This window comes from Crocodylus siamensis, chromosome 11 (assembly GCF_052110815.1).
Source record: "Crocodylus siamensis isolate JL-2025a chromosome 11, ASM5211081v1, whole genome shotgun sequence".
NCBI classification, from domain to species: Eukaryota; Metazoa; Chordata; order Crocodylia; family Crocodylidae; genus Crocodylus; species Crocodylus siamensis.
In genome coordinates this window covers 52,199,341-52,225,821 of record NC_143405.1, presented here as the reverse complement: position 1 = coordinate 52,225,821, position 26,481 = coordinate 52,199,341, and the positions used below count along the sequence as shown (strand labels likewise).

Here is a 26,481-nt window from a genome sequence, read left to right as displayed (position 1 = left end):
AGAAACTGCTGTTAAGACTTTTCATGAATATTTCTTCCTTCTCTGTTTAGACTCTGTGATGTTCAGCCAAGTGACATAATAGTTGATCCAATGTGTGGAACAGGTGCGATACCAATAGAGGTAATTGTTCCTTTGTTTTTAATTTTTGGGTTTTTAGCTTAAAAGAAAGCCTAGCTAGGCTGTAGCCTCCCCTAAAAGCAAGTCTCACCAAATCCTGCATACTTCACAGCAGTAGATTACATGCAGACTTTTTCACTAGTATTCTACAGTTCCAATAGCCAAATATCAAAGAAAGATATTTCAATTTAATTACAAATATACTTTTCCTAAATGGTTGCACCTTCTTCATGCAAGACATAGCAGGAAGTAGCTAAATGTCAGAGTCTTGTCAGCCCCCAGAAGAGCTCTGATCTCTGAAATAAATATACAATAGGAAGTTTTAAGCTGTTGAAGTTTATATGTAATTGCTTTGCATTGTTTTCTGATGTGCAGGTAGCTTTACAAACTTTTTTCTTAATCTACCAATTCAAGTTTAACGGACTTCTTTTGTTTTCAGGGAGCTACTGAGTGGCCTAACTGTTTCCATATTGCTGGTGATAACAACCCACAGGCTATGAAGAGAATAGCAAGTAACATCTGCTCTCTACTAAAGAAAAATCAGAATCAAGAAAGGTAGGAAAAGTAAGAGGGATGGTCACAACTCTTTGTATTAGGAAATCTATTTTTCAGAAATGTGCTTTATTTGGTTTTTCATATTTTCCTATTACATTATGATGCCAAGGGCATTTGAGTTGGAAAAAACCATTTGAAATAATAGCTCACACTTGAAATGAATACCTTTGCACTTGCAGTAGTACTTCTTGGGGTGTATCTCTTGATACCATCCAGTGGGATATTTGCAATCTCCCTTTGAGGACCGGATCTGTGGATGTTATTGTAACAGACATGCCTTTTGGAAAGAGGTGAGAATCATAATTTCTCTTATCTTTATTTTTGTGGGTTTTTTTTTTTTTTTAAGCTGCTATAGTTGAACAACTGTTGTTATTGCTTCTAAAGTTTAAGATCTGTTAGAATTTCTAGAATCTTTAACTTTGTCATAATTCTCAGTGTATGTACTTCAAAGATACACAAGTAATCTTGCAGATTCACTCTTGACTGAATGATGAAGTAAAATGATTTATTGTACATTTTCAAACTAATCAGTTCAGCAGTTTTGAGCTACATGCTCTAAAATGACTTTCAGTCTTCTTTTGATTCAAAATATATCAAAGAACCAAAGTGTTTGAGGGTTTCATAGGATGCTCTGATTCATTATACTAAGCAGTAAAAACCATTATTTCCTTAATATGTGTAGCGTTATATGACATTAAGATTCACCTCCGTTTCTTGCCTTTGAGTCCAGTGGAGCCAAACTGATACATAAGACATGTAGGTGGAAACAAGTAGTAAAAATGATCTTGAACAAGTTAACTCATGCTAACTGAAAATGAACTATTTTCAACTGTACTTCATAGGCACATTTACTATGTCGATCCAAATTTTCATTCCAGAATAGGGTCTAAGAGGAAAAACTGGGATCTCTATCCCGCCTGCCTTAAGGAAATGAGTCGGATCTGCAGGCCTGGGACAGGCAGAGCCGTACTACTTACGCAGGACAAGAAGTGCTTTGCTAAGGTACACCATTTCATTCATTTAGGCATTAAATCATGATTTTGATGGTCATAAAACATCTCCAAAGATGCAGAAAAATCAAGTTATCTAGACCGAGAACAGCACTGAAAATAAGCCAGTACTTGAATTAAAAATGTTCCACCTTTTTTTTCCCCCCACAGTAGAGGCTCAGATCATTTTCTGAGACATGGGCTTTTTGCTATCTAAATAAATTTCAGAAATGAATTGGACTGAAGTTTATCCATGTAACTTAATAAAACTATAGCCAATAAACAGAATTTCCTGCTTTGATTGTTTACCACCTGTCTAGAGATTCTGATGCCTCATGGGTCAAATCTGAATTTTTAGTAAAACCTTAGAAAAATCCACCTGACATACTTAATTTGACTCTTGTATCAAACGTGTAAGCACATGCCAGCATTAAAAGCAAAAAGATTAATTGAAACTTGTTGAAACAACGTTAGAAACAACTGTCCGTGTCTACACTGTAAGCTCACCATCATTGGAGATAGGGCCTTAAAGCATGCTGCACTAGTTTTGATAGGCCACCTGAACCAGAAGCAGTGTAACTGCCACCACTTAGCACAGAAGGCTTGGTAAACAGCTCTACTGAATGATTAGCATGTCCCTAAGCTAAATGAGGGCAGCTATATGGCTTCTGGTTCAAGAGGCAGCCCAGAGCAATGCAGTACAGTGCAGTGTGCTCTGCTGGGGATGGTGAGTTTATCATATATACATAGTATCCTTCAGAGAGAGCAGGGTGAGGGGGGGAACCTTTCCAGTTCCCAAACTTGAGTCCCAGATGCACACATTCAGCTCATTACTCCTCCCCAAGAAAAAAACTAAGGAAAACAACTGTTTTGCTCCATGTTCTGAATGTCCCTAACACTAAGGTGAGCAGATGTAGGAAGCATAGTGAATTGCTGTAATGGAATACATGGTGTGATGTTCAACTTCAAATGGCTTAGAAGAGGACTTGTAAGTACAGTTATTTGTGCACTAAAAGGACCCCTGAAATTAAGGTAGATCAATATGGCTTTAAAATTGCAATACATGTTAAATAATAAATTCCATCTAGGTTGCAGAGTCAAGCACAAAGTTAGGAAATACCAGAATTGCTTATGCCATCTTAATTCAGTTTCCTTGAGTAGATGCTTTAAGGGAATCTAATCAAACATCACATAGGAAGTCCATCAACGCCTGAAACAGGTTTTTAAGTCTGAATGTAATGTTTAAAAAAATGAGACTATGCTTTGTGTTCTTGCAACCTTCTGCCTACTTCACTGCCCATCTTATACAGAGAATGAGCCAGGGGTCTCAGTAAAACAGAGCACAGTCATATCATCAAAAACTAACAGAATAAGTACATGTAAAAAGCAACCTTAGCATTCTTTGACATTTCAATTCCTTTCCAAAAACATGGAAGCGTTGGAGCTTTTCAAAGAAAGGCATGGGAAAAATTTGGAAAAATGTAACATTGGTAAAACTATCAAGTTCACTTAACCTCACTCTTTGAAAAGGCTGAAGGGCTTTCACTGAGACTTCAAAAACTAGGATTCGAGGCACAGAGAAAATTGTATGGAAAGTTTTAGCCTTGAATAGTCACTTTGGTCATTGAATTAAAAGGCTTATAATAGACCATGTTAAGCAACCTTAATCATAAATTTCAGAACCAGCTCCACCAATAGTAACTGTCTGCTTTTTTGCACACAGGCCTTGTCAGAAATGGGACACTTATGGCGAAAGGGTCCAACAGTCTGGGTGAACGTAGGGGGACTTCATGCTGCAGTGTACCTTCTGAAACGTACCTTAGAAGAAATGGGAGAGAACAGATCACGCTGGTAAACGCAAGTGGTGGAGAACATGATAAACATGATCCTCTCCCCTAAACGTCTTGGAAAGCTACTTAGGTAAAGCAAGTGCCAGGTCTACCAATTCTTAAGATCACTGAAGACAGTACTGAAAAAAAATGCATATATAGATTCTGTGTAATGAATACTGATCCAGGGATCAACTTGGAAAGTGGCAGTTCTACTCTGTGCTCTGGAACCTTCTCAATTTGAAGCCAAATAAGGAAGGGAAAAAAAAGGAAAGAAAGAAAGAATGCAAATCTACTAGTGAAATTAGCAACATTTCCATGTGCCTGAGTCTTTGTTACTACGTTTGTTTTTCAGTTACATGGGAATATCTGATGTTCACAACTGAAAACGTTACTGAAGCATTTTGAGAGGTAGCAGGCTAGCCTTTATTTCCTGCCTCCTCCCCCCCCCCCCAAATTTGCAGAAATTGTGCAAAGATCATAAAATTGAGGTACATGACTGCTGATGACAGTTGTCTTTAATTTGATGGGTTGGGTGATATAATTTAATGGAAGGTTTTTTTTCTCCCACCCTCTCCCTCACTGCCAAGAGAGAACTCTCCTTTTTGTTCTTAGTTCATACTGTTGCCAAAACATAAGAGTAACAAACCAGTCCATGCTTTAATAAAGAACTGGCATCTGTTTTTCAGTACGGAGATCTTGCTTATGTTTTTACCTGCTACCTCAACTAACTGTTAATTCAGCAAACATTTCCTTTATATTTATGTACCATTACTTTGGTTGGGTGGTGAAGTGTACAATCTGCCTTAACAGAACGTGTCTAGTGATAACTCAATAAAAATAATTCTAGAGAAATACTGTAGCACTAATATACTGCTATATGTTTCCTATGTCTAGCATGAGCAGATTAAGATGGTTGTAATACAGTTAAGTTGAACTAGATTCCTGTTGAAATGGTGACACAGCTTACAGCTATGTGGTAAGAGCAGAATAAATACAAACAGTCATGATTTTTGTTCCTTTTGTAAACTAAGCATATTAAGAAACTACTTACATTATTTTATTAGAGGTGAAAATTCAAGTTAATTGGACAGTGCATATGTTTACATCACTTTTCCCCTCTTAAATATTCATTTTTACTTCTAAAAGCATTTAAGTTCTAGATGTTTCCAATAGGAGTTGAGTTCCTTAGAAATTTTCCCCTTGACTGCATTCATTCTCTGTTTCTACTGTAGTGAGGTTTTCATGCAACTTTTAAAATCTGCAGTACAAGTCTCTTCACATAGAAAGTAAAGCACCAGCAGTGTTACCGTTGTAATAAAGGTATTAGAGACATTTTGTCCTCCATGTGGCCACAGTGAGCTATAATATGCCCAGCAACAGTTCTTGCATGAAATGAGTGACTTGTTTCTCAAACATTCTCTAATGCACTGAACTCTATTACATCCAGATTCATAATGTAATATTAGGATCTTAAAATAGATTACCTTGGATTTGAGTTCTGGTTACCTGTTACCATTGTCTGTAATAAAGAACAAGCTTAATCGCTTAAAAAACAAAAAAGTCGCATGCATTTAAAATGTTTATCACAGTTTCCTTAAGATTAAAATAAATTTCATAAGCTACCAGTCATCTCAAATAAAGATCTGTTTTTGAAAACTCCAGCTAACTACATACATATTTCATAACTTAAATGATTTATAAAAAGCATTTACTAGTGAAAATTAGGCAACTTCAAAGTAAACAAGCAGTAACTAGAATTGCAAAGTGAAACTCTGCATTGTTGAGATGGGAATACATATCTGATCCAAGATACACTAAGAAATACAGTTTCACATGCATCATGGAAAAATAATTCAAAATGGGTTTGAAAATATGCAAAAAGATGGTAATAATGTGCACTGTTAGATGCTATTGTTGTTTTTGCACAAACTGATTCTCTAATTAAAGAAGCCAATTTAAAGGCTTTTCTTTTGACAGGTAAGACTCAGGGTATTGTAAGAAGTGACTAAAGACACAAATAACCATTCGCTGTTTTTCATGACAGTCAGCCTGTTTGTTCATGCAGGCTCTAGAAATCCACAAGTTTGGGTTACATTTAGGTATCTGAAGTAAATGCTGTTCTACTTCCTTGCTCTTTCCTTTTGATTTTTTTCTTCAGTGAAATAACGCTGTTTGTAAAAGAGCATCAAGCAAGTCTACCTCTGACTGATTTCAGAAACAGGCAGTGGAGTTTTGACTATGCTCATAATGTGTAAATGTGCCTGAGAGCCTTCTGCAGTGACACTCCCAGAGTATACTCACTGCCCAAGAGACACTTCATTCTTTTTCATTTGTTGAGATTTTTTTGGATAAAAGCATTACATGGAAACCAATAGTGTGTGTAGCAGTCACTTCACCACATGCTGTATATGTCTATGGCACTATTAAGACATGGTAGGAAATAAGCTTCTCTGACATTTCATCATGTAATTTATCATAATCATGAAAAAATTAGAGACCTAATTTAACATATTACCATCTCCCACAAGGTTTGGGGAGGGGGGTCTGGGGATTTGGGTTTTTATTTCTCCAGCATGTACTCACTCGCATCCCTCCATTTTTGGCAGAAACATGCATTAGTCAGTTTTTTGAGCATACGTAGAGCCCTATACTCAGGGAATGTGGAAGCAATTTGCGTTTCAGTTCAATCCGTTGAATTGTGTTTGCCAAAGCTGCTTTCCGAAAAACTTGCCACTGCACCACGCGCTGTAGCTGTTCCTTCAGCTTGGCCTCACTGGGGTAGGAATGTTCCTGTGGAAAAGAATCATGACCAAGTCTAAATCTGAGGCATAAAAGACTTTGTGCACTGCTACGCTTACAAAAGTGTGTCAGAGGTAAGCCAATATGAATTCATTACATTTAACAACAAAGCAACGATACTGGCTATAACTATATGGTTGCTTTCCAGAGGCAAAGTCAACAGGCAGAGTGCTTACACATATTCCCTAACACTTTTCAGTCTATATGTTGACTTCTAACAGCCATAATACTTATTTCCTTAAGCTGTTCAGTCAGGGAACAGAAATAATGCCAGCAGGGTCAAATGTTTACTAAAACTAATCCAAAAGCAAAACTTAGAAACCTGAATTTCACCTAAGCAAAATTCAGATAAAAGTGTAACAACAACAACAAACATGGATTAAAGGGACTCTGCAAATGTTAAGGCACAAGCCTAGCACTCAGAACTGTCCTGTCTGCCTGTGTTTCTGGGAACTGTATGAGAGGACTGGATCAAGAAGGGCTGCAATATTAGCCAGCTCTCCTGCTTGCTATAGGTTTATCAGAGAACTGTAATGCAGGAAAGCACGCATGCATGCTACAGCCCTACACGTGGGGTAGTTTTACTGGTCTGCTGCAACACTTGCATAACAGCACCCCTGAAAGAGGGACTTCAGCCCCCTCAGCTGAGAATGACTGGTTTAAGTATTCTACTGTAGCACCAGGCTTAGCCTCTGAACCTTTTTTTTCCTGGAGCAGTATAAGGAAAAAACAAACTGAATAAACTTTTTATAGTCAAAAACTTCAGTAAGGTTTTTTTACTATGTCCAGGAAGCAGAATAGAAAGGCAAAATCCCATTCTTAACTCAAAGGCTGGTACAAACAGCTGTCCAAGCAACAGTTTCATTTCACTAAAGCAGGTAAAACAATCCCCAATTATGGAGTTGCTTGTATGAGTCATGACAGCTAGCATCCTTCAGGTCACCATGAGCAGCTTGCTGCAAATAGGCACCTTTCTACAGTGCCAGCATCTGTCTGATGCCACCAAAATGCTCTGAAAACAGGGAAGCTCCCAGGCTCTGAGCTGGCCCACAGCAACTACCTGTTCTCACAAGCTCAAGTTTACTTGGAAACGAACATGAGCTCTGTTTTTTTCTGAATCTGACTTCAGAATAAGGTTCTCCACATGCAAGCAGGAAAACTTGTACTTGGTTACTGTATTGTTGATGTTAGTAAAAAAGACAGCTAACTCCAGACTGTATCATTTCACCATATTTGCACAAGAAGGCTAGGCAAAGATACGGTGATTCTTCCATCTTCCCATAACTAAAACCAGCCTTTGTGGGAGATTTACGTAAGGAAAAAAGTGAACCCCTACCCAACTGAACTGTTTTTGCAGTCAGTGTGATTCTATTTCACTGTACTCCATCTTTTCAACATTAATTATATAGGGCAGAAATCATACAGAGCTCATTTTGCCTGCTCATTCCAACAAGGCCATCTCCTTCCCTGCTCCTGAAGCCATGCTGATAACCATCACATACCTACCACTCAATACTTTGGAGGTGAGCCCTTCTGATGAGTTTCTAAGAGGCATAGACATGAACACTGCGTGCCACCAGAGGCTGGGGGGGGGGACATGGCAACCACCTGCAGGCAGCGGTGGCAAGGACATGGCAGCAGCGAGCGGGGAGCTCCTACAGGCGGCCACAATGGTGTTGGTGGCAGGGGGTGGAAAGCACAGACTGGCGGCGGTCAGATGCTGCTGGCAGAAGTCAGTGGCAATCAGGAACCGCCCGCAGACACCACCAGCGGTGTCGGGGGCAAAGCAGGAGTAGCAAGCGGCAACTGCCCACAGGCCAGCGGGGCTTTTCACAGGGAGTGCACCACCAATCTCAGGGGGTGTACGTGCACCCACATGCACCCCCTATACATCGCCAATGGGCAAAGAATTCTGTTCTCAGGAGAAAGGGCTCTACAGTGACTTTAAACCACTTTTACAGTCACTTGAAGCTGAGCCTCTCTGTTCAGGCTAGCTGCTGTGGGACCAGGGACTGTAAAGTCCCTAAAAGCTGCAGACCAGAACTGGCATATACAACACTTCTCAGCAGCAGATTTCAAAGCACTTCACACAAGAGGCCTGTATTGTTATCTCCATTTTTCCAATGGGGAAACCAAGGCACAGACTAGGGATGCCTGTCCAACATTCCATCCAACAGGACCTTCTTCCACCCTTTCACCTGGCACAAAGGGGCCAGTGATGAGTTTAGTGAGGGCCTCAGAACCTCACCTTAAGTGGCCCTCTGAATTAGAGGGAAACCTGTGTATGCAGCAGAATTAGAGGCTCTAATTCTGCTGCGTACACAGGCTTCCCTCACGTTATGCTGTACATGTGTTTCAGGAAAACTGCGTATAACTCAAATTCACATAAAAGGAACTTAGTATATATAAGGTATTAAATAGGGATATGTTCCCACAGCGGTGAGAGAGGGAGGAGCTGGGGCTAGAGCAGGCACTGCACAGCCGGGGTGGGGCACAGGATGGGAGACATGGCTCCTGCTGCTACGTGCACCCCAGGAGGGCATGGGGGTGTGTGCCCCTGGATCTGCGTGCAGAACAAGGGCAGGCTGCTGTTGCGGGCTGCGGCTGGCAGCGACGCTGGGCTTTTCCTGGTGGGGGCCGGGGTTGGGCCGCACTGCACTTGGGGCAGGCGGCAGCGATGCTGGGAGAGTGAATTTTGGGGTGGCTGCAGTCCCCCACCCAATACCACCACCCCGTACCCCAAGCGCATCAGAGCCCAGCTCCCTGCTGAGAAGAGCCTGGTACCACCACTGGCCCCAGTCCAGAGCAGCAGCCTGCCCTCATCCTGCATGCACACCTGGGGGCCCATGCCCCCTGGGAAGAGCCTGACACAGCCCCCCCAGTCCACATAGCAGCAACAGCCACAGCCCCCCGTCCAATGCCCTGCACCCACTGACAGTTCCCTCTGCTTTGCTCCCTGCTGCAGCTGCCTCAGGAGCGGCCTACAGCCCCTGGACTGTGCCACATCCCTGCCCCGTCCCCTACACACTTACCTTGCATACAAGGAATTTTGGTGTAAAAAGGGTCATCACATAAGAGCAAATCCGTATACACAGAACCCAGATAAAGCGAGGGAAACTTGTAATAGTGTTGCCAGGCTGCTCTGTTGTTATGCTGATTCATGTGCTATCAAATCAAGTAATCATTACTGTGCTTTAAATTATGGCTTCCCTCTCTCACAGATTTACCAGTTTTTCAAAAGTATACTTCTAGTTGTCCTGGCTAGTATTAAAACCATGGACAACTGTGCCTTCTGTATAAGGTACAGATATTCAAAGCTACAGTAATTAAGCAAAGATGCAGCTATAAAAAGAAACAAACATACACCCACCTCTTTGCGCAGCCTCTCCAGAAGGTCTTTTGAAGCATGATGCAGGAAAAACTTCTTTGAAATCTTAAGGCACTCAGCTCCATTGCTGACCACACACAAATTTGGCTGATCCTCAAAGAGAAAGTCCAAGAGCCCCTACACGCAGGAAAATAAAACCAAGCAAGAAGAATTAAAACCCAATACGGTGTTTCTAAGCAATTCTAGCAGCCATGGTCTTTACACTCTGACCTTGTAAATTCCCCTGCCACTGCTGTACCTTACCCACTTAATGGTTGTCTACACTGTTCTCTTATTTGTAACAATATCTGTATTACATTGCAGTAAAAGCTTAGAGGCCTTGGGCAATGTGGAGCTTAATAAAATATACCAGGAGAAATTCTGGACCCTGGGAAGTCAATGCAAGCTTTGCCACAGAGCTGATCTGGTGAGAAGTCACATCACCTCTGCAGTGGGGTGCTGAGGATTGTCACACAGAAGTATTATTTCACCAGAATGCACTGGAGAATCTGTTACCAGCTTAACACAGTAAGTTTAAGAGACAAAAAATCAGAGCTCAAACAGGCCATCAAATGTACAGTGCAAGATTGCTCTCTAGGAGAGTTTTAGTAGCGTCTGGTTAAGCTCAGCTTTAAATGTCTTAACAGTGCTGACTTGAATAAGAACCTAACTGAAATGATCACATCCACATGTTTGGAGAAGCAATTAAAGGAAAGCATTTTTTGCCACTACTTTTTATATACCACCATGTAGCTATAATGTTGGACTGCTCTAAGAACCAGTTGAATTAGAGACACACAATTACTTACTGTTCATTTTACACATTTTAAATACGTTTAGTTGCTTGGGTAGGGAACAAAGTTGTAACCAGTCTTTTGACTCAGGCTAGAAATAAACATCACAGAATGGAGCAATTCAGCTGAGAAAGTAGGTCTGGGGCAGCATGGAACCCCGGGTGTTCCCCTGCACAGCGCGAGTCTGAGGCAATGGGGGACACCAGCTGTTTCTCTCCCCAGCCAGCCCTGCAGGGTCAGCAGAGCAGGGAGGCACTTTTCTCCACTGACCCAGCCCCATAGAGTGGGACTGGAGTAGCTGGGAAAGCCAGGATTTCCCCCACCCAGCTAATTGATAAATCAGAAAGACAGATTTCTTTAAATACACAAAACTCTTAAATATTTCAACCTACGAGTGTGCCACATGCATTTTTTGAATGGCACTGAAGGTACCAGCCATCTTTCTGGGCAGCTTTCTACATGAAACACTCACAAATACAGATCCTTGCAGCAAGGTGTCTACAGCAATGATCATAGGAGTCATCATGCTGCTTCCTGACAACGATTTACAAACTGGGTAAAAGAAAAAGAAAGGAGAGAGAAAACCATTAGCTTAATGTTCATTAGGATCTGATACAATACTCATTTTGCATTATCATTTTGGGTCTCTAAAATATGTACTGCTTCTTAATTTCCTTATTATAAATACATGTTATTAGCTGGATCTTTGGCTAAACCAGCCTCTCACTGAGCACCCTCCACCTCCCTGAATCCATGGCTCAAATTGGTCCCTAGCACAAGTGAGAACAGCCACAGAGTTTATTAATTCTTATGACATTTGCTAATTGCCTGGGATACCAAGGAGAAACAGGTCCCAATCTGCCTCCCAGAGCAAATCAAGATAACACCACAACTGAAATGCCAACATCCTAAGTGCATGGGGGTTCTTTGGAACTGTAATAGTCATAATGGGAAAACTTAAAGAAAAATCTTCAACCTAAAGAGGGTCCAAGACTTGTGTCTAGCAGGACTGGAAGAAGAAAGTGAAAGTTGACTGGACAAACCCGGTGAAGCACTTCAAGAATTTCACTTTAAAAGTGGAACTGCTATAATCGGGTTCCCAAAATACATCTACCTTCTCACTAGGAGGGTGGTGAAGCACTGAAACAGGTTACCTAGAGAGGTGGTGGAATCTCCATTCTTGGTTTTTAATGCCTGGCTCAACAAGGCCCTGAGCTAGTTGGGGATGGTCCTGCTTTGAGCAGGGGATTGGACTAGAATGATCTCTTGTGGTCCCTTCCAACCCTCATTTTCTCTGAATTTATGATTCTACCTCTGCCTTCTGTCTAAATTCCACTTTCTGAGGTCTAGAGATGCAAAAGTAGCTTAGGCCATGTCCACACAGAAGCACTGTAAGAGTTCACTAGAGATGACAGTGTTGTAATAGGACAAGGCTTAAGGTATCTTGTTATCATTCCTGTGGCTTGAGTTCAAGCCCTGTCCTGGATTTGTGCTGAAGGTTGCTTCTAGCTTATCCAGTTATATGTGGATAACTGGATCAGGCTGGGGAATCAAAGGCAGCTGGATGTGACGCTGGCCCCATAACTCCGTTGTGTGTTGATACTAACAGATATTGACAGGCTTTAACCATTATGGGCTGCTAATCATGGTGCAGCCCTTTGGGTTTATTCTGCTATAGATTAAGAAGTCCAAGCATCCAGATTTCATGGAGTTATATCAGTATAAATGTGCATACAGCAGCCTAGTTTATTCCATTTATCAAAGGGGTAGAAAATAGTGCAGTACAAGTCACTCTTACATAAATATAAATGCATCCCTGATAGTGGTAACACTAGCATAACTACTTCAAGGGGAAAAATATCCCACCACCAATAATAACTTCAATGGCTTATCTAATGATCTAACTGAGAATCCTTAGGATGTATTCCATACTCACTGCCAGCTCCTGCTTCCATTACTCCGGTGGTGGGGAGGTCATCTTTAAAAACCTTCAGGACAGAACAACTTCCCTTTAAGAACATTAAATGTTATTTAAAACAGACATCATTCTGCAGTGACTCTCCAGAGCTCCCCATCCCATGCCAGCTCTGGAAAAAAAAAAAAAACAAACTTACTGCTTTGACAATGTAAATCCATTTGGTCGCATTACTGTTTCTCAGAACAACTGATCCCCTTCTACAAAAAAGAACAGGTGGAAATTAGCAGCTATAGAAAGAGCATGAGATTCGAGAGGTTTCAGAACTCAAATGAACAAAGAATATTTCCCAGGCGTACTACTGTATGCACTGCTGAGAGGATCACTGCCACATGTGATGTTATGTTTTAAAAAAAAAAAAACCAAAAAAAAAAACCAAAAAAAAACTCTTTGTGTTGTTGCACTGGAAGGAATATTAAAATCTTATTACTCGTTTTGTTTCCTTTGGGCATTTCACTCTGACCCACAAAGCTAATTAGTCTGATTAAAATCCATTGCATTGCTCACGTCTTCAGCACAACAGTGACACTGTTGTGTTTTGAGTCTTTTAAGTTGGTTGGACTGATTTCTGTGCTGGCTTCTTTCACACAAACATTTCTGTTAGCAAAAGGCCAAATATGACTGGTCCTATTCAGCCAAAATAATAATGAACTGCAATGGGTCAAAGCCTAAGTAAAACCGGAGGGTTTGTTCCAAAGCCTGAAGAAGCCAAGGAGAATTTTTCCACTGACTTAATGAATTTTAGGTGAGACCTTGGCTAGAGACAGACATTCAAAAAGCCTGACCCTGAACTGATTCAGCCTTTGCAGGTTAGTCTAACCTAGCTAGGCTGAACCGATTTCCAACCATACAGTCAATCCCTCTGGACTGAGGAAATTCAAGCACATGCCTGCAGTGGCTCAGGCTGGAAGCCCGGGGGTGCTAGAGCAGCCCTCCCTGCCTTTGCAGAGCTGAGCTGAGAGAGGGCATGGCCAAACTGCAGCAGGGCTCTGATTAGGGAGGGGTGTAAACCCCCAGCCTGCCTGCAGTCCCAGGCTTTTCTGCTCGCTGCTCAAGGGCCAGGAGTGTTGCCAGCCTGCAGCCCCAGGCTAGCACTCCGAGGCAAAGGGGTGTGTGCACTGCATGCATCTGTTAATGATACAGAGTTTTTCACTCTCCCTCCCTGCTTCTGTATATTGTCTGCATTTCTGTAAACTGACAGGCAAGGAAGCTGGGGTTGGGGGAGCAGTGATAACAGTGATTATCACCCTTATCTCAGTGTTTATCACCCCATTAAGACTGCTGATTCTACCTGTTGATTCAGCAGGGACCCAGGTCTGTTAGCTAATACACAGACACCTCCTCAGCAAGGCAGAGGGGAGGGGAGGAATTTCTGCTTGGCAAGGAGTGGTGAGGGGCAGATGGGGAGCAAACAGCTCTTAAACAGCGTTTCCACACGTTTTTTCTTTCTCAGCTAAGAATGCCATTAAGAGGCTTGGTCTGAGTGGCTAAGTTTTCAGCATGAGACATCTGAAGAATAAATGTGTCAGTGTCTGGACCCTCATTAAGTGCTATGAACAGAGCCAGCTGACTTGTCTTGCTATGTGATAATTGCAAATCCCTTGACTTGCCTAACTGTGTACCACAGATATCAGGTTTGATCACCGTTTCATTGAACTCATTGGAACTATTCTCACCATCTTCAGGGAGCATTTGATCAAGGCCTTTGTCTACTGTGGAGAGAAAACATTAACATTCTAAGTAAACTTTACTTTTGCCAAATGGTTTTAGCATGCACCCACCTGTACATCCAGCTTTTGACAGTGAACCTGCAGTCACTTTTGCATAAGCTGACCCAGCAGCCAGGGAGATCTCAGTTCTGCACAAGAATCTGCCCAGGGAGCTCTAGATGTGGGATGAATGCAGGCCTCAGGGGCAGGGAATTTCTGTGGTCCCAATTCTGACAATACCTGCTTCTAGGCATGGTGCTTATTACTATGAGTGAGCCCACTGTAGTTACCGTTCATTTTGAAAACATAAAGGACCTTAATAGGAAACATTTTATAACTATGTGAATTACTCCAAGTAATGCTGATACTCTACTCTGAATGAAGTTTCCTCACCTGTAGTGGCAGACAACATATTTGCCAGGGTTGCCTTCCAAAAGATGGACCGGCCAACCTTCAAAACACCGAAGGCTTCTAAGCAAATCAAAAAGAGAAGCCATAAAGATGAGCACAGCGGCAGAAGTATAATGACATCAGTACTGTTAGCATTCCACAATACACCTGTTCATCTTACAGAGGGCTCAGCAACACAACAGCTTAAAAATTCTCAGATCCTCAAAACCTGGGTAAACCCATGTAATAAAAGCCTCACGACATTTACTAAATGGCAAATGGTTCATCATTAATAATTACTAACAGCAGTATTACTTATATAATGCCTTTCATATAAAGATCTTGGAGCCTGGACAAATAAGACTAAGACCTCCTGAGAGACATCATTATTATTATGTCTACCTGTACATGGCAAAAATAACATACAAAGCTATTAAGTGACTTGCAAAAGGAAATGATGAGAAGAGAAAAGCAGCAGGTCTAAAAGACAATAGTGCTTTTCTGAAATTCCCCCAATTAACAGCACAGATCATTCACCATGGAATATCTGATAAATCAAAACGAAGTTCTTGCACCATACCTCAGAAACAGCAGCTGCTCAGGGTCCCCAAGCACCTTTCTTGCATCAGACAGGAAAATTCTAATGAAGTCCTTCATTAAAAGATTCAATACGTTTTTAAATGTTTTAAAACAAGAAACTCTCTCACTTTACCTAAACACATTGCCTTTCTTATCTGAAAATGCTCCCTCTAACTGTTGATAAAAAGTGGTAAGTAGCAATCATGTTATCTGAAGAACAGATCTAGGCCCAGCCAGGAGAGTTTAAGCAATATTTCCTTTGCAGAGGGTTTCCTCTCCTTTCATGATATTTCTGCCCCCAAAAGCAAAGAGAACATACTGCAGTGACTCCTTATAAAACATTCTACTGTGTAAGTGTTGAGCGCATCTCAAAAATATTAATGATTGAACTTTATAGCCTCTCCTGCAAGATAAAGAAGGTTTGCTGTCCCAAAACTGAAGCACAGACATTACATGTGGGTTTTCAAAGGACTGTAAAAGTGAGACACCCACCTTCTATTGGAATGTCATGGTATTTAGGTACCTGGCTCCCTTGGAATCTTTTGAAAAATCCCATTTTATGTGATTTACCGAGTGTAAAAGTAAGGTTGCAGAAAAGTTAAGGAAAGAACAAGATTTCCTGATTTTAAACTTCATTACAATAATAACCATTATCCATCCTGATATGGTTTACAAGAAAGTGACCAACTCAAGGGTTAACACTATTTATACCTATGCCCAACCACACTTCAGAAGTACTTTGAAGGTGAGTGACCTTAGCACAAAGTCCATCACACCCACACACCTTTTAACCTGCCCTCTGTTAAATTATTTTGGATCTTTCTCCTGCTTTTGTCTTCCCCCTGTTTTTTAGGCTTTATTCTCTGCATTCCAGTCCTTCTTGAAAGCTGACATTTTCCACAAGGCTTTCAACAATGATCAACAAAGAATAAAGTGCCAAACTGGACACTTGCAAAAGTGAAGTTATCTGCAATGCAAATCCAAACACGGCCCCTGTTCCTGCTTTAACAGATATATCCAGACTGAAGAGTGTATGGGTTTGTTTCATGGCAAGTACCTGTTTTTCATTTCAGATATACAGTGCTGTGTTACTTGGTACTCTATACCCATGCAACAAATAGCACTTTGCTTATTCACAAGCATCAAGGCCCACTTTTTTTAGAGGTATGTCTATATATATGCATAGCCAGTGCCTGCACACTCATTATGACTTATGCACAAACGCAAGGATGTTTTCCTCAAAATTCAAGACAGATATTTTAGTTTACCACAGGCTGTTTTCATGTGTGGCAACAGATGCCATACACCCATGACTTGCAAGTACTTGATTAAAAAAAATACTGAGTCAAATTCATCCTTAATCCAGTCACTGATTTTACAACAGAGATTAATTTGGTCCACTGTATCTTAAAGCCCCAACATCATTGGTGTATAGCAAGGCCAGAGCTGGGAACATTTTCAAAGACAGAGGGGAGAAGGTTATGGTTGCTCATTCATCTGGACAATCAAAGTCTCTTGGGCCTTCAACACTTGGTGACTCGCATGGAATTCCTGAGTTTCTGGGTTGCAGTGAGGCTAGGAATGCCACAAAAATAACATCCATTACAATTTTTGGGAATGGCTACATCCCTTCCCAGCCAAATCCCACAAGTACAACAAGCTCTAAGAATGGCAGAAAGAAACGTAATGTAAACATCTTCTGCCTTCAAAAATTAAGCGCCTGAAATCTGAACCAAATACCTGTGAAATTCATGCTATATCCAGGTTCTGTCATTGTTGCACTGCATATGTCTTACCAATCATAAATTATGTTGTACTGACTGAAATATCAGAGTGTCATCTTACGCACTGGACACACCCAATGCACATCACTAATTCAAAGGACCCAATTATGCGACAGTAAGCATCAGTTAGTGTTTTCTCCACGTATCCAAGGCAGTTGTATAGCAGATGCACATGCATACGCAGATGGACCACAGTTTCAAAGCATAGGCCTTGAAAGTAATATTGGTGGTGGTAACAACTTCTGCACATAAAGCCATCTTTAATATACCTCTGAATGCAGAAGGCCCCTCAACTGAACAAGAATGAGTGGATGCAAACAGATGCAATATTTGGTCCAATGTGCTTCCACGTGTTTGATTTTAAGAAATGCTTACCTCTTGGTCAATGCAGAGAAACTCAGCTGGTTCCTGAATAATAACAGTTCCCTGCCAGGAGTCACCATTTATAATCTCTTGATCCTGAAAATCAAGATAGAGATGAAAAAGGCTGAATGTTAAGATGTTTAAATTTTTTCTCTCTGCCTTCTGCATATAATTAACCAAATAAAAATATACTTGTTAATTTTAAAGAATCAGCTTACAATAACAAGTTTTACATTATGTGGACAACGGTATGTTTTATCCCACAGTATAAGAATCACTGCACAGCTGAAATAAAGCAATCGGAGGGACACAAAGTAATACTCAACTCGCACATAAAATGCTGCGTTACAGCGCCAAGGAGTAAAATATTGGCCAAGGACATTTGGAAAACCCCCAGCTCTTAAGAAAAGTATGTGGCCCTTTCAATATGCACAAGTACACAGGATCCGAGTGTTATGTCTCATCAGTACAGCATATATAGTAAGTTACATGACACTCAATTTATCTGCTTCAGAACAATGAGAGTGTATGTCCTCCCTGTCTGGAGTTGATGCTTTCCAAAACCAGATGTACTGTTTTGTTCTGAAACTCACCCCAAATGCATCCCCTTGACTAAAGAACCAGGCAGGCTTTAACTGGCCATTGTCATGGTTCTTCCTGATAACTGTTGCTGCAAAATAAAACATCATCTCAAATTAGCTGTTACCTAATAAAACAAACAGGGACATCTTAGGCAAACAAGTCACAAACTCTGGGCATTTTTCTAAAAGCGGTTTGAAAATAAGGTGTTAGGGTCTTTAAGTTTGAAAGATACACATATCTTTACCCAAACTGCTACAAACTTTAACATGAGACTTTCAAGGCAGTCTAATCCAAAACACACGTTTTGAAAAAAAAGCAAAATGCAGGTGTGGTGTGTGGAGTTGCACAGTATCACAGATTGTGTCAGCATACCATCACAGTTTACTTTTGAACTTTATAAAATGGCACAGGCTGACTCATCTAAAGAACAGAAAAGGTCTGGAACATTTCCTCATAGAGTACACTGGTGTTAAAACCTTAAGGAAGAATTACTTATGTAACACAGGCACATCCTGGAAACCAACAAACATGCAGTTGACGAGAGTCTTAAGTGAGTGGCAACATATTTCAGATAGCCCAAGAGATTTCCAAGGAAACACAAGTGTAAATACTGCCCTGCTGACTTGAGGAGAGGTTCAGATGTAACTCATGGAATTACAATTATTTTTTTTAAAGAAGCATTTCACGAATATGCAGCGCACACAGCTCTTTCACTGTTACTAGCTGTAGGCAAATTATAATGAGCAAACACAGAATGCATATTCCCCAACCACAGATGCCTAAGTAATGGTACAAGAAGAACAGATGCATTTAAAATGTGACAGCTTGATATTCCAGTCCTTCCTTCTATCAGCATGTGTGCATAAAATTTGAGTGCACAAAATTTCTCACGGATTTACTGAACATTATCTTCTTTGTAATCTGGGGGCGGAAGAGGGGGACAGGTTTCAATGACAAATTACCCAAAGAACCTTGTCCACCTAGATGCCACATTGCAAATCACGTGGCAAAGCTTTCTTTTCATAGAGACAAATCTTGCAGGAGGCAGAACACCATGATGTTCAGCACCTCACAGGATCCCAGCCAATGAAATCTGGTTGAGAACTCAAGAGAACGCAAGGGTGAGTTTGAGAAATGGAGAATAAAGCAGATTTAAACCAAGGGACCTGTTGTAAATTCTAAAGGATCCCACTGCAAGTGAGGTTTCAATCTTCTCTCTACCACAGCTGGAACTCCTGGAAGAGTCAATGCTTTGTAATCATTATATAATCCTTAGTTTTTTCCAACAATAAAAAATTCTGCTGCCCCATCCGTTTCTGAAAGAGGCCAAGAAACTTGATATTGTTCCTGTCAGCACAGCAAAGCTGGAATGAAGGAAACATCCCTTCCCCTACGTAACACTGCTACCTCTACTTGCATAACTCCTTTAAAGTCCATTTTAAAATGCTGTAGGGTGTCAAAGGTGTCAAAAATGAGTTGGACCACAGGACTTCTCTACACAGCTGCCGTCTTGGATCAGTACTGTCGTTATTCACCATCCTGTTAATACATGCTGATCTGTAACTGAAAACCTGAAATTCTTGGAGAGGAGAAGGAAGATTAACCACCTACATTCCAGCCCTGCTAGCAGATCAGAGAGCTGGGAAAAGCAGCCCCATAGGTCAGTCAGACGTGATATGTCCCCACTAGACAGAAGCCCTGCAGACCAGATGACCAACATCTACAGGCTGGATCCAGCTTGAAGGCCAAATGTTTGACACTCCCCCAGCTACAGAACAGCACTCTTAGAGCGAGAGAAGGGGGAAAACACTGCACACCCATCCCATAAATAAGCTGAACCTTAATTTAATTTGCTTCCCTAGAGCAAAGCAATAAATACACACTTACCAGATCCTGAGAGACAGATATAGAAGGAATGTGGCGCATAGCCCTGTTGGATCATTACTTGGCAGGATTCGTATCTGGAAAGGACAGATCCCATGAACATAAGTAACTGTTCACCAATTTTGTGCCAGTCCCAAACTGTTCTTAATATCTCAAGCTTTCAAAGCCTTAAATTCATTGCCTTTGGGCTTGTCTTTTGCACAGAGCAGCACAACGGAATAGAGAACTGGACTTCAACTCAGGTCTGGATTTAATTCTCAGCTCCGCTACTAACCTGCATAGTAGTCTCAGACAAATTACTCTGCTTATGTCTCAGTTTCTTCATATGTAAACTGGAGATAATGACACTGACCTCAGTGATAAGCTGCAAAATCGGATGCAGATTTGGTCCTAATCCACACACATTCAACATTCAGGAGCAGAGGTAGGATGGTTGAAATCTAGATTGCACCCCATTGCTGCTGGCTTTACAGCAAACCTATAGTGAATAGCTGTGTTCAATGCAACAGGCTCTAAGTTGAAAGTGGCAGTGCAAGTGTTTCTCTCTAGCATACAAAAAGTGTAGTCTCTAAGCAAGACCATCAATCATGGTAAAAACCAGTTTTGGGATGCTTTTCTCTTTTCCCAGCAACTCTAAGGTATTCATTATCCAACACAAACCAGTTTAGAGGTCAGTCCCTCCCTACAATTACTCAGCTGACTGCTGTCCTAAATAACTACCATTTTGCCTCAGTCAAATTGACCCTGACTTTAGCGAGCTGATGTCTCACACTAAAGAGTTAAACTCAGTCATCATTACCTGGAGTACCATGCAACTTTTGCTACTTCCTTCTGAATCCTGGTAGAGTAATTTCCAAATGCCTTTACAGGTTGCAAGGTAATTAGCATGTAGCTAATGTCTTTCTCACTTCTTTCCTGTGGGCACTGATGAAGAATGCAGATGGCACGCTGAGAAATCCTGGCCTTCAAGACGGGAAAGACAGTTAAGGTACAGAAACCAGAAAGGTTCCCCTCTGCACAGATGCTATTTAGGTGTCAACAAACCAGTATATTGCAGTCAGGCCCGTGTCACTGAACAGAACACTGCGTTTATAGTTAATTAAAACAAAAACAGCAGCTAGTTTCTATGCTGAATTTTTCATCAGTAGATCTCAAATCTCTTTACAAAGCAGGAGGTATCATTAATCCAATTTAGTAATTTGGGAAAATAAGGCAAAGAGCTGGGGCTTGATTTGGTCTATGTTTTCCCAGCAGCTCAGTGGCAAGCCTAGTATCTTAACCCCATGTCCAGTCCTTTTACAGTGAAGTGATACACTAGGCATATTTCATCTCCTTAGGAGACAGTTATCTTTTTACAGCTATTTTCAAAACAGGGTGGCGAGCAGTAGAGGCTAGCCATACTGGTTATAAGTTTGTTTAAGTGCCAGACTGTGGTGGATTTATTAATTTTATTGTTAATTACCTTTTTATGATATACTTTGCATTTAAGTCAATCTAATGCACCAGCTTATATAGATTTAATTCATTCTACAGAACTCAAACAATTGAGTTTAAGGAAAAACTTCAGGGAATACAGTGATCTGTGTCTCCCATTCACCACCATGTGAACTGCATACATAGGTGGAGGCAAGAAAAAAAACACAAAATTTAGAGAATCCTACGAGCTGCAACTTTGACAGCTTCCTTAAAGCCTGAAAGATCTACGCTTAGGTTCAAGCATTCCATTCAAATTCAAGGGAAATTTTTGTCTCTATATAAACCAGTTGCATAATTTTAGTGAGACCAACCTAATCATGTGGGAGGATTTGGTCCAAGAAGTGGTGAGTCTGCCATTCTCATTACCTGTTTCTTAGCCCTGAATAATGTCACATCAAAAAGAATCTCTTCCCGAGACTGTTCCATGTGACTTGAGCTGAGCTGCCGTCTCCTTACTCTCTCAATACCATAACTGAGGTTGGCCCTAACCAAAAAAAAAAAAAAAAAGATTGTTTGAATTTTTTTGACCAAACAAACATTTTTTAAGGCTCACCTCCCCACTTGCAAATATTTAAATGCATTACGTGCAAAAGAGGAAACATAGGTTTAATGACTGTATCTTAATTAAGCAATTCAAGTTGCTGACGTTTTTTCCTACATGAAGCTCGCAACCCCCATTGCATATAGCCTTCGCTAGTCTTGTGTAATGTCAGTAAGTCACAGTAAGTAAGCATTTGCAGGATTGGACCTGGGTTATTTTCATAATTGCAATATTCTCTCTCTATACAAAACAAAAATGTTTCATTTTCCTAACTTAGCTTTTACTTTGGAACTGCAGACCCTTCTGATGACAGAGCATCACTAATATGCCTGTGTATTAAACTACATTTGGACAAATATGAAAAAGCTTAGGAAGGCGCAAGGGAGGATTCAGTAAAGTCTTCAGGATCCTTATTAACTGCACAAACATTCATTCATAATTTTGGTGACAGTACCAAAACTTTCATTTACTTGTTTCAAAATTAACCTCCAAAACATCTCTGGCCATATTTGTGTTTGAAAAATAAGAGATAACATTTTTAAAACTGAGATAAATGTGTTGTTGCTAAGTAGGAAGACGCCAAGATACCACTACACAGGATATAAAATAGACATATTACAAATCATCACTACTCACCGAAGGTGGTGTTCTTTGTAAAGTAAGCAAAGCATGACAATGCATTTAGCAGCTTTTTTAAACCTGAACAGAAGATCTGACTGAAAGAAGACAGTAATCAATAGCTGGTTACTCTTATTACTAGTTCCAGTATTTTTGTAGTTTCATGATTAAGTATTGTGATTAAAATCTTTTGCTGGAGAATATTTTTCATATTTGAAACCCCTTATTACAGCCGTTGCACTAAAAGCCGCATGTTTCCATGCAGAAGTACATTCATGGCAGATGCTATTACAGCAAAAGCAGCATCTTCCTGTTTCCTATCCTGTCTTTTACAGGAACCTAGAAATTACCGTATCAGAACAGCCTCGCCACAGGTTGTCTAATATCCTGATTTCACTAATGTCAGATCCTTCAGCGAAAAACCTCATAGTATATTAATTGGACAATACCGTCCTTTTGGGAAAGATTCTTTCTTGCCTTATTTTGCAATCAAATTATGCCTCATAGTATGAGGCCTTATTGTCCTATGCTAGCCTAGTTCAAGTAAACACCGGTGCAAATTTGAACCCCTGGATGCATGAAAAATGAGAAACACAATAGAACCATCATGGTTATGATGCACTGGGAAACAGGGAGTGGATTATGACAAAGGAAAATTCCATTTTCTCCAAGGCAAAAGGATGCACAACAACACAGACCCACTGGTAGTAGCTTGACTGCTACCACAGTCTCAGCTGAACAAAACACTGAAATGCTTCATTAGAAGAGCTGGAACATTTGACTAGGGAGTGAGTTTTCTTTGCATCCTTCCCTCACTCTTTCCATGGCAATAAAACGTGTTTCACATCTCGCTGTACCTGTTACCCCTTAACTTGTGATCCTATAATGAGAGCCAAATCTTACAGCTGAACTGCGTTTAATGGAAGATAATTCCTGGTGTATTCTCCTCTCACATACACCAGTGTAAATCAGGAGTAGCTAAGTGAAGGAACCCTATACTAAATGGGGAGTAAAGAGGCAGCAGCAAATAACTTGCTCAGAACAAAACCCTTTCTTCATACAGATACTACTTTTAACAGACAAAATGGGAAAGTGAGCTTTCCACAAGGGGTCATAAGTCTTTGGTTAAAAGATCACATTTTATTGAGGTAGTTTCTGGAATTTTTAATATAAGGCTTCACACTTTAGACGCTCACCTCTCAAACCCTCTCTAATTGTTACTGCCGGTACAAATTACATCATTATACCAGTACAATCTGCTATCAGTTCATCTGTGAAAATTAAAGACAAAAACAAATATTGTTTCTTACATTTGGGTTAAATACTTCCTCCTACTATAAAGATAGGGGCCAACTATATTTCTAAGAGAAGCCCACTGAAATCAGGGCCATTATACCTAGGTTAAATTTGCTCCTTAGAATCAGTCCTATAAGACTAACTGTTGCTAGTCCTCACCTTGAATCTGCTGGGTCTCTCACTTGCCTGGTGCCCAAGGGGTGGGGATATGATGTGCTGCAGAAATTGGGAAGGTGTCCATGTGCTGTATCCTCTGCCCTTAGGAACGTGAGGCTTTTTTCCCAGATTTGTCAGCTTCCGTCTTCCCAGAGCAGATGGTCCTGTGGGGAGATTTCTCTTCCAGTGGACTCCATCACTGAAGTTGGATCCAGGCATAAGTTTCCCAGGAGGCAGGCAATGGCACAGAGAAGGACTTAAATCTGAGATCATCTTTCTTCTGGAATTCTTACTCTTTCTCCCTTTTGCAGAATCCTGTCCCAGTGCCTGCAGAGAGGCTATGATGCTAGCTTTCCTTTTTTCTTGATCCAGCAGCATCTTGCTGCTGGAATGGAAAACAACATAAACAGCCTGTCAAAAAAATACCTAAGAACATTTAGTTGCTATAACCACCACCACATTTCTCATGGAAATAAGGGATATATGCAAAAGAACATGTAATGTTTCTAACGGGAAAAATAATAATTATTCCTTTTTTCCTAAAACACTAAAATAGATCAATGCAAAAGACAGTGATGCTCAAAAATTAAAAACAATTACTATTCAATTTCCTAATGCTAAATCCTAAATGTGGGAACAAAATTAAAGGATCAAGCAGCCTAGTAAGTTAAAAAATGTTGCAGGGAGACCTGTCAATTATTGCTAATAGATCCTGCCTGTGAAATGGGAGCTATAAATACAGCATCTGATGCCTCTTCCAGTTACTGATCCGTACTACTGCTTTGTTAATTTATACTGACAACAAACACAGCCAGTGTGAAATGGCTCTGGATTACGTTGTCCAATAAGGTGGACAGAAAGGCGGATCTTCACAAGTTTTTTTTTTCCTATTGCTTTCAAAGTTTCTGTTCAGTATCCTTGGAAATGCGGTTGACATAAGGATGTGATGTCTGCATCATTTGAAGAGGATTCACTCCTCTCAGAAGAATGCAGCACTGTGCTTTTGTGATAAGGACTGTTTTGGAAACATGCACATTACACATATCCATTCCCTCAGACATGCATTTTTACCACTTACACTCTCATAGCACCATGTGAACAATCAACGTTTCTAATACCCCCCTCACATAGACCCTCCTACCTACACCTATCCATACACAGAATCATTTATTTCTACCTTACACCATTATTATATACTTAGAGTCATCAGAAATAAACATGATCTATACAAGCTCTTTAACCCTTCTCATTCTGCAAAACACATACATGCTCAGAAATTGCCAGTAGTGCCTACTCTCTAGAAATGATATTAGCTGCCTATACACATGCTCGGGGTGGGGCATTTTAAGTAGGGCAGTTCCTAGAGAGATGCTGTAAATAAAATGCTTCATCCTCACGTCTATTAAGCCCTGCATGTTTAAAAATGGCCACAAGATGCTTTAGCTGAGGTTTAACTAAGCATCCTGTAGGCATCTTTAAATGTTCAGGGCTTAACAGGTATGACAATGAGGCATTTTAATTGGAGTGGCTCTTCAGCAACCACACTAATTAAAATTTCTCATTTGATGAGGTTTAGCTAAAGCACTCCAGCAACTGTTTTAAAACACATGGAGGCTTAATAGACATGATGACGAGGCACTGCTAAAGTGTATTAATTAGAACACAGAGCAGACTTGATTAATCTGTATTGCATATAGGCAGCTGATGCGATTAATCCAGGGGTTGTTCTGTATTTCCCATGGCACATTTCTATTTCTTAAACAAAAAAAAATTGCTTTTAGCAAAAGGCTTGATCCTCACCCAGAAAACAGAAATTTGTACTGTATCTTTTTGGAAAGCACGCTCAGTGTTCCTCTCCCTTCCTGCATCATCCAACCATTTCTTGATACAGCAATGCATATCCATTGTGCTCTGCCAAACGTCCTAAGAAAAATACAGTTGCAGTTATTTAATTAAAACCTGTCACAATGCATGTGCACAAGGGGATGCAAGACAATGACACTCTGATGTTTTCCAACTTCCAAGGGTTTGGCTTTCTAATCTGAACAATACTGTTCCAACACAGACACTTAAATATCAGGTCGTACTTGCCTGCCAGAAGTTGGAAACCACTGCTAGTGTTCACACACACAGTACAGCTCACTGGAAAAACACCACAGCGAACACTGACATGTAGAAATAACGGGGGGCAGGGGGGAGTTAAACTGCAGGTGACACAAGGGCGACCGTTCGTACTATTCCACATGAATGGCTACATGGCTCAACGGCAACCTACTGGGCATGGCTGCGTCGGCATCTCAGGGCTCGAAGCGACCCAGATACACACATTTTGAAGAGACTGTGTTGGCAGTTTGCGCTTGGCAACACCACTGGCTTTGCAAGCTACGTTTGTAACAGACATGGGAGCATCCCAAACCCTCACAGCTCAAACCTCCATTGCAACGTGGGTCACGCAGCAGACAGACCCACTCCCCCGACGCACGGGCACCATGGGCAGAAACCCCCAAAGGGGTGGGAAAGTTGGGCCTGAAATGCCTGTCTTCAGCATCCCCTTTTCTCCATTTCATCTCACTGTAGCCCCTAGTGCTTAAGGCTCAGGCTCACGCTTAATTAGGCTTAGGAACAGGGACAACCACTCCCCACTCCAACACGCTGCGCAAGCACACTTAGCACCG

The 26,481-nt window shown here is 40.9% G+C and overlaps 2 protein-coding genes across 2 annotated transcripts in view; one reads left to right on the top strand and one right to left on the bottom strand.

Moving 5' to 3' along the window:
* THUMPD3 (THUMP domain 3 tRNA guanosine methyltransferase) overlaps nt 1-4,500 on the top strand; it is a 9,756-nt gene extending 5,256 nt beyond the window's left edge. Inside the window, exons 5-9 of the mRNA XM_090021863.1 lie at nt 51-120; nt 557-672; nt 852-962; nt 1,551-1,674; nt 3,385-4,500. Of these exons, the coding sequence (XP_089877989.1) occupies nt 51-120; nt 557-672; nt 852-962; nt 1,551-1,674; nt 3,385-3,516 (553 nt within the window). The 3' untranslated portion in view covers nt 3,517-4,500. The remainder of the gene's footprint in view (nt 1-50; nt 121-556; nt 673-851; nt 963-1,550; nt 1,675-3,384) is intronic.
* LOC149855886 (uncharacterized) lies at nt 3,902-26,481 on the bottom strand. Its single transcript, XM_090021862.1, has 15 exons — nt 25,607-26,481; nt 23,810-24,191; nt 22,373-22,452; nt 21,562-21,679; nt 20,519-20,682; nt 19,723-19,796; nt 17,847-17,923; nt 17,266-17,349; nt 15,108-15,178; nt 14,531-14,608; nt 12,568-12,628; nt 12,390-12,462; nt 10,926-11,005; nt 9,663-9,797; nt 3,902-6,283 (listed from the first exon to the last, which is right to left on the bottom strand). The coding sequence occupies exons 1-15, from the start codon at nt 25,675-25,677 to the stop codon at nt 6,113-6,115; spliced, it is 1,719 nt and encodes a 572-aa protein (XP_089877988.1). The 5' UTR covers nt 25,678-26,481; the 3' UTR covers nt 3,902-6,112.

What these genes read in the sequence shown, in the direction of transcription:
- LOC149855886 (XM_090021862.1), bottom strand. Translation starts at nt 25,677, where the DNA reads ATGATGCAGGAAGGGAGAGGAACACTGAGCGTGCTTTCCAAAAAGATA. An exon ending in TACAAATTTCTGTTTTCTGG is followed by an intron (nt 24,192 to 25,606) that starts GTGAGGATCAAG and finishes TTTCCATTCCAG; the next exon opens with CAGCAAGATGCTGCTGGATC. An exon ending in TATGTTGTCTGCCACTACAG is followed by an intron (nt 12,629 to 14,530) that starts GTGAGGAAACTT and finishes TCTTTTTTGTAG; the next exon opens with AAGGGGATCAGTTGTTCTGA.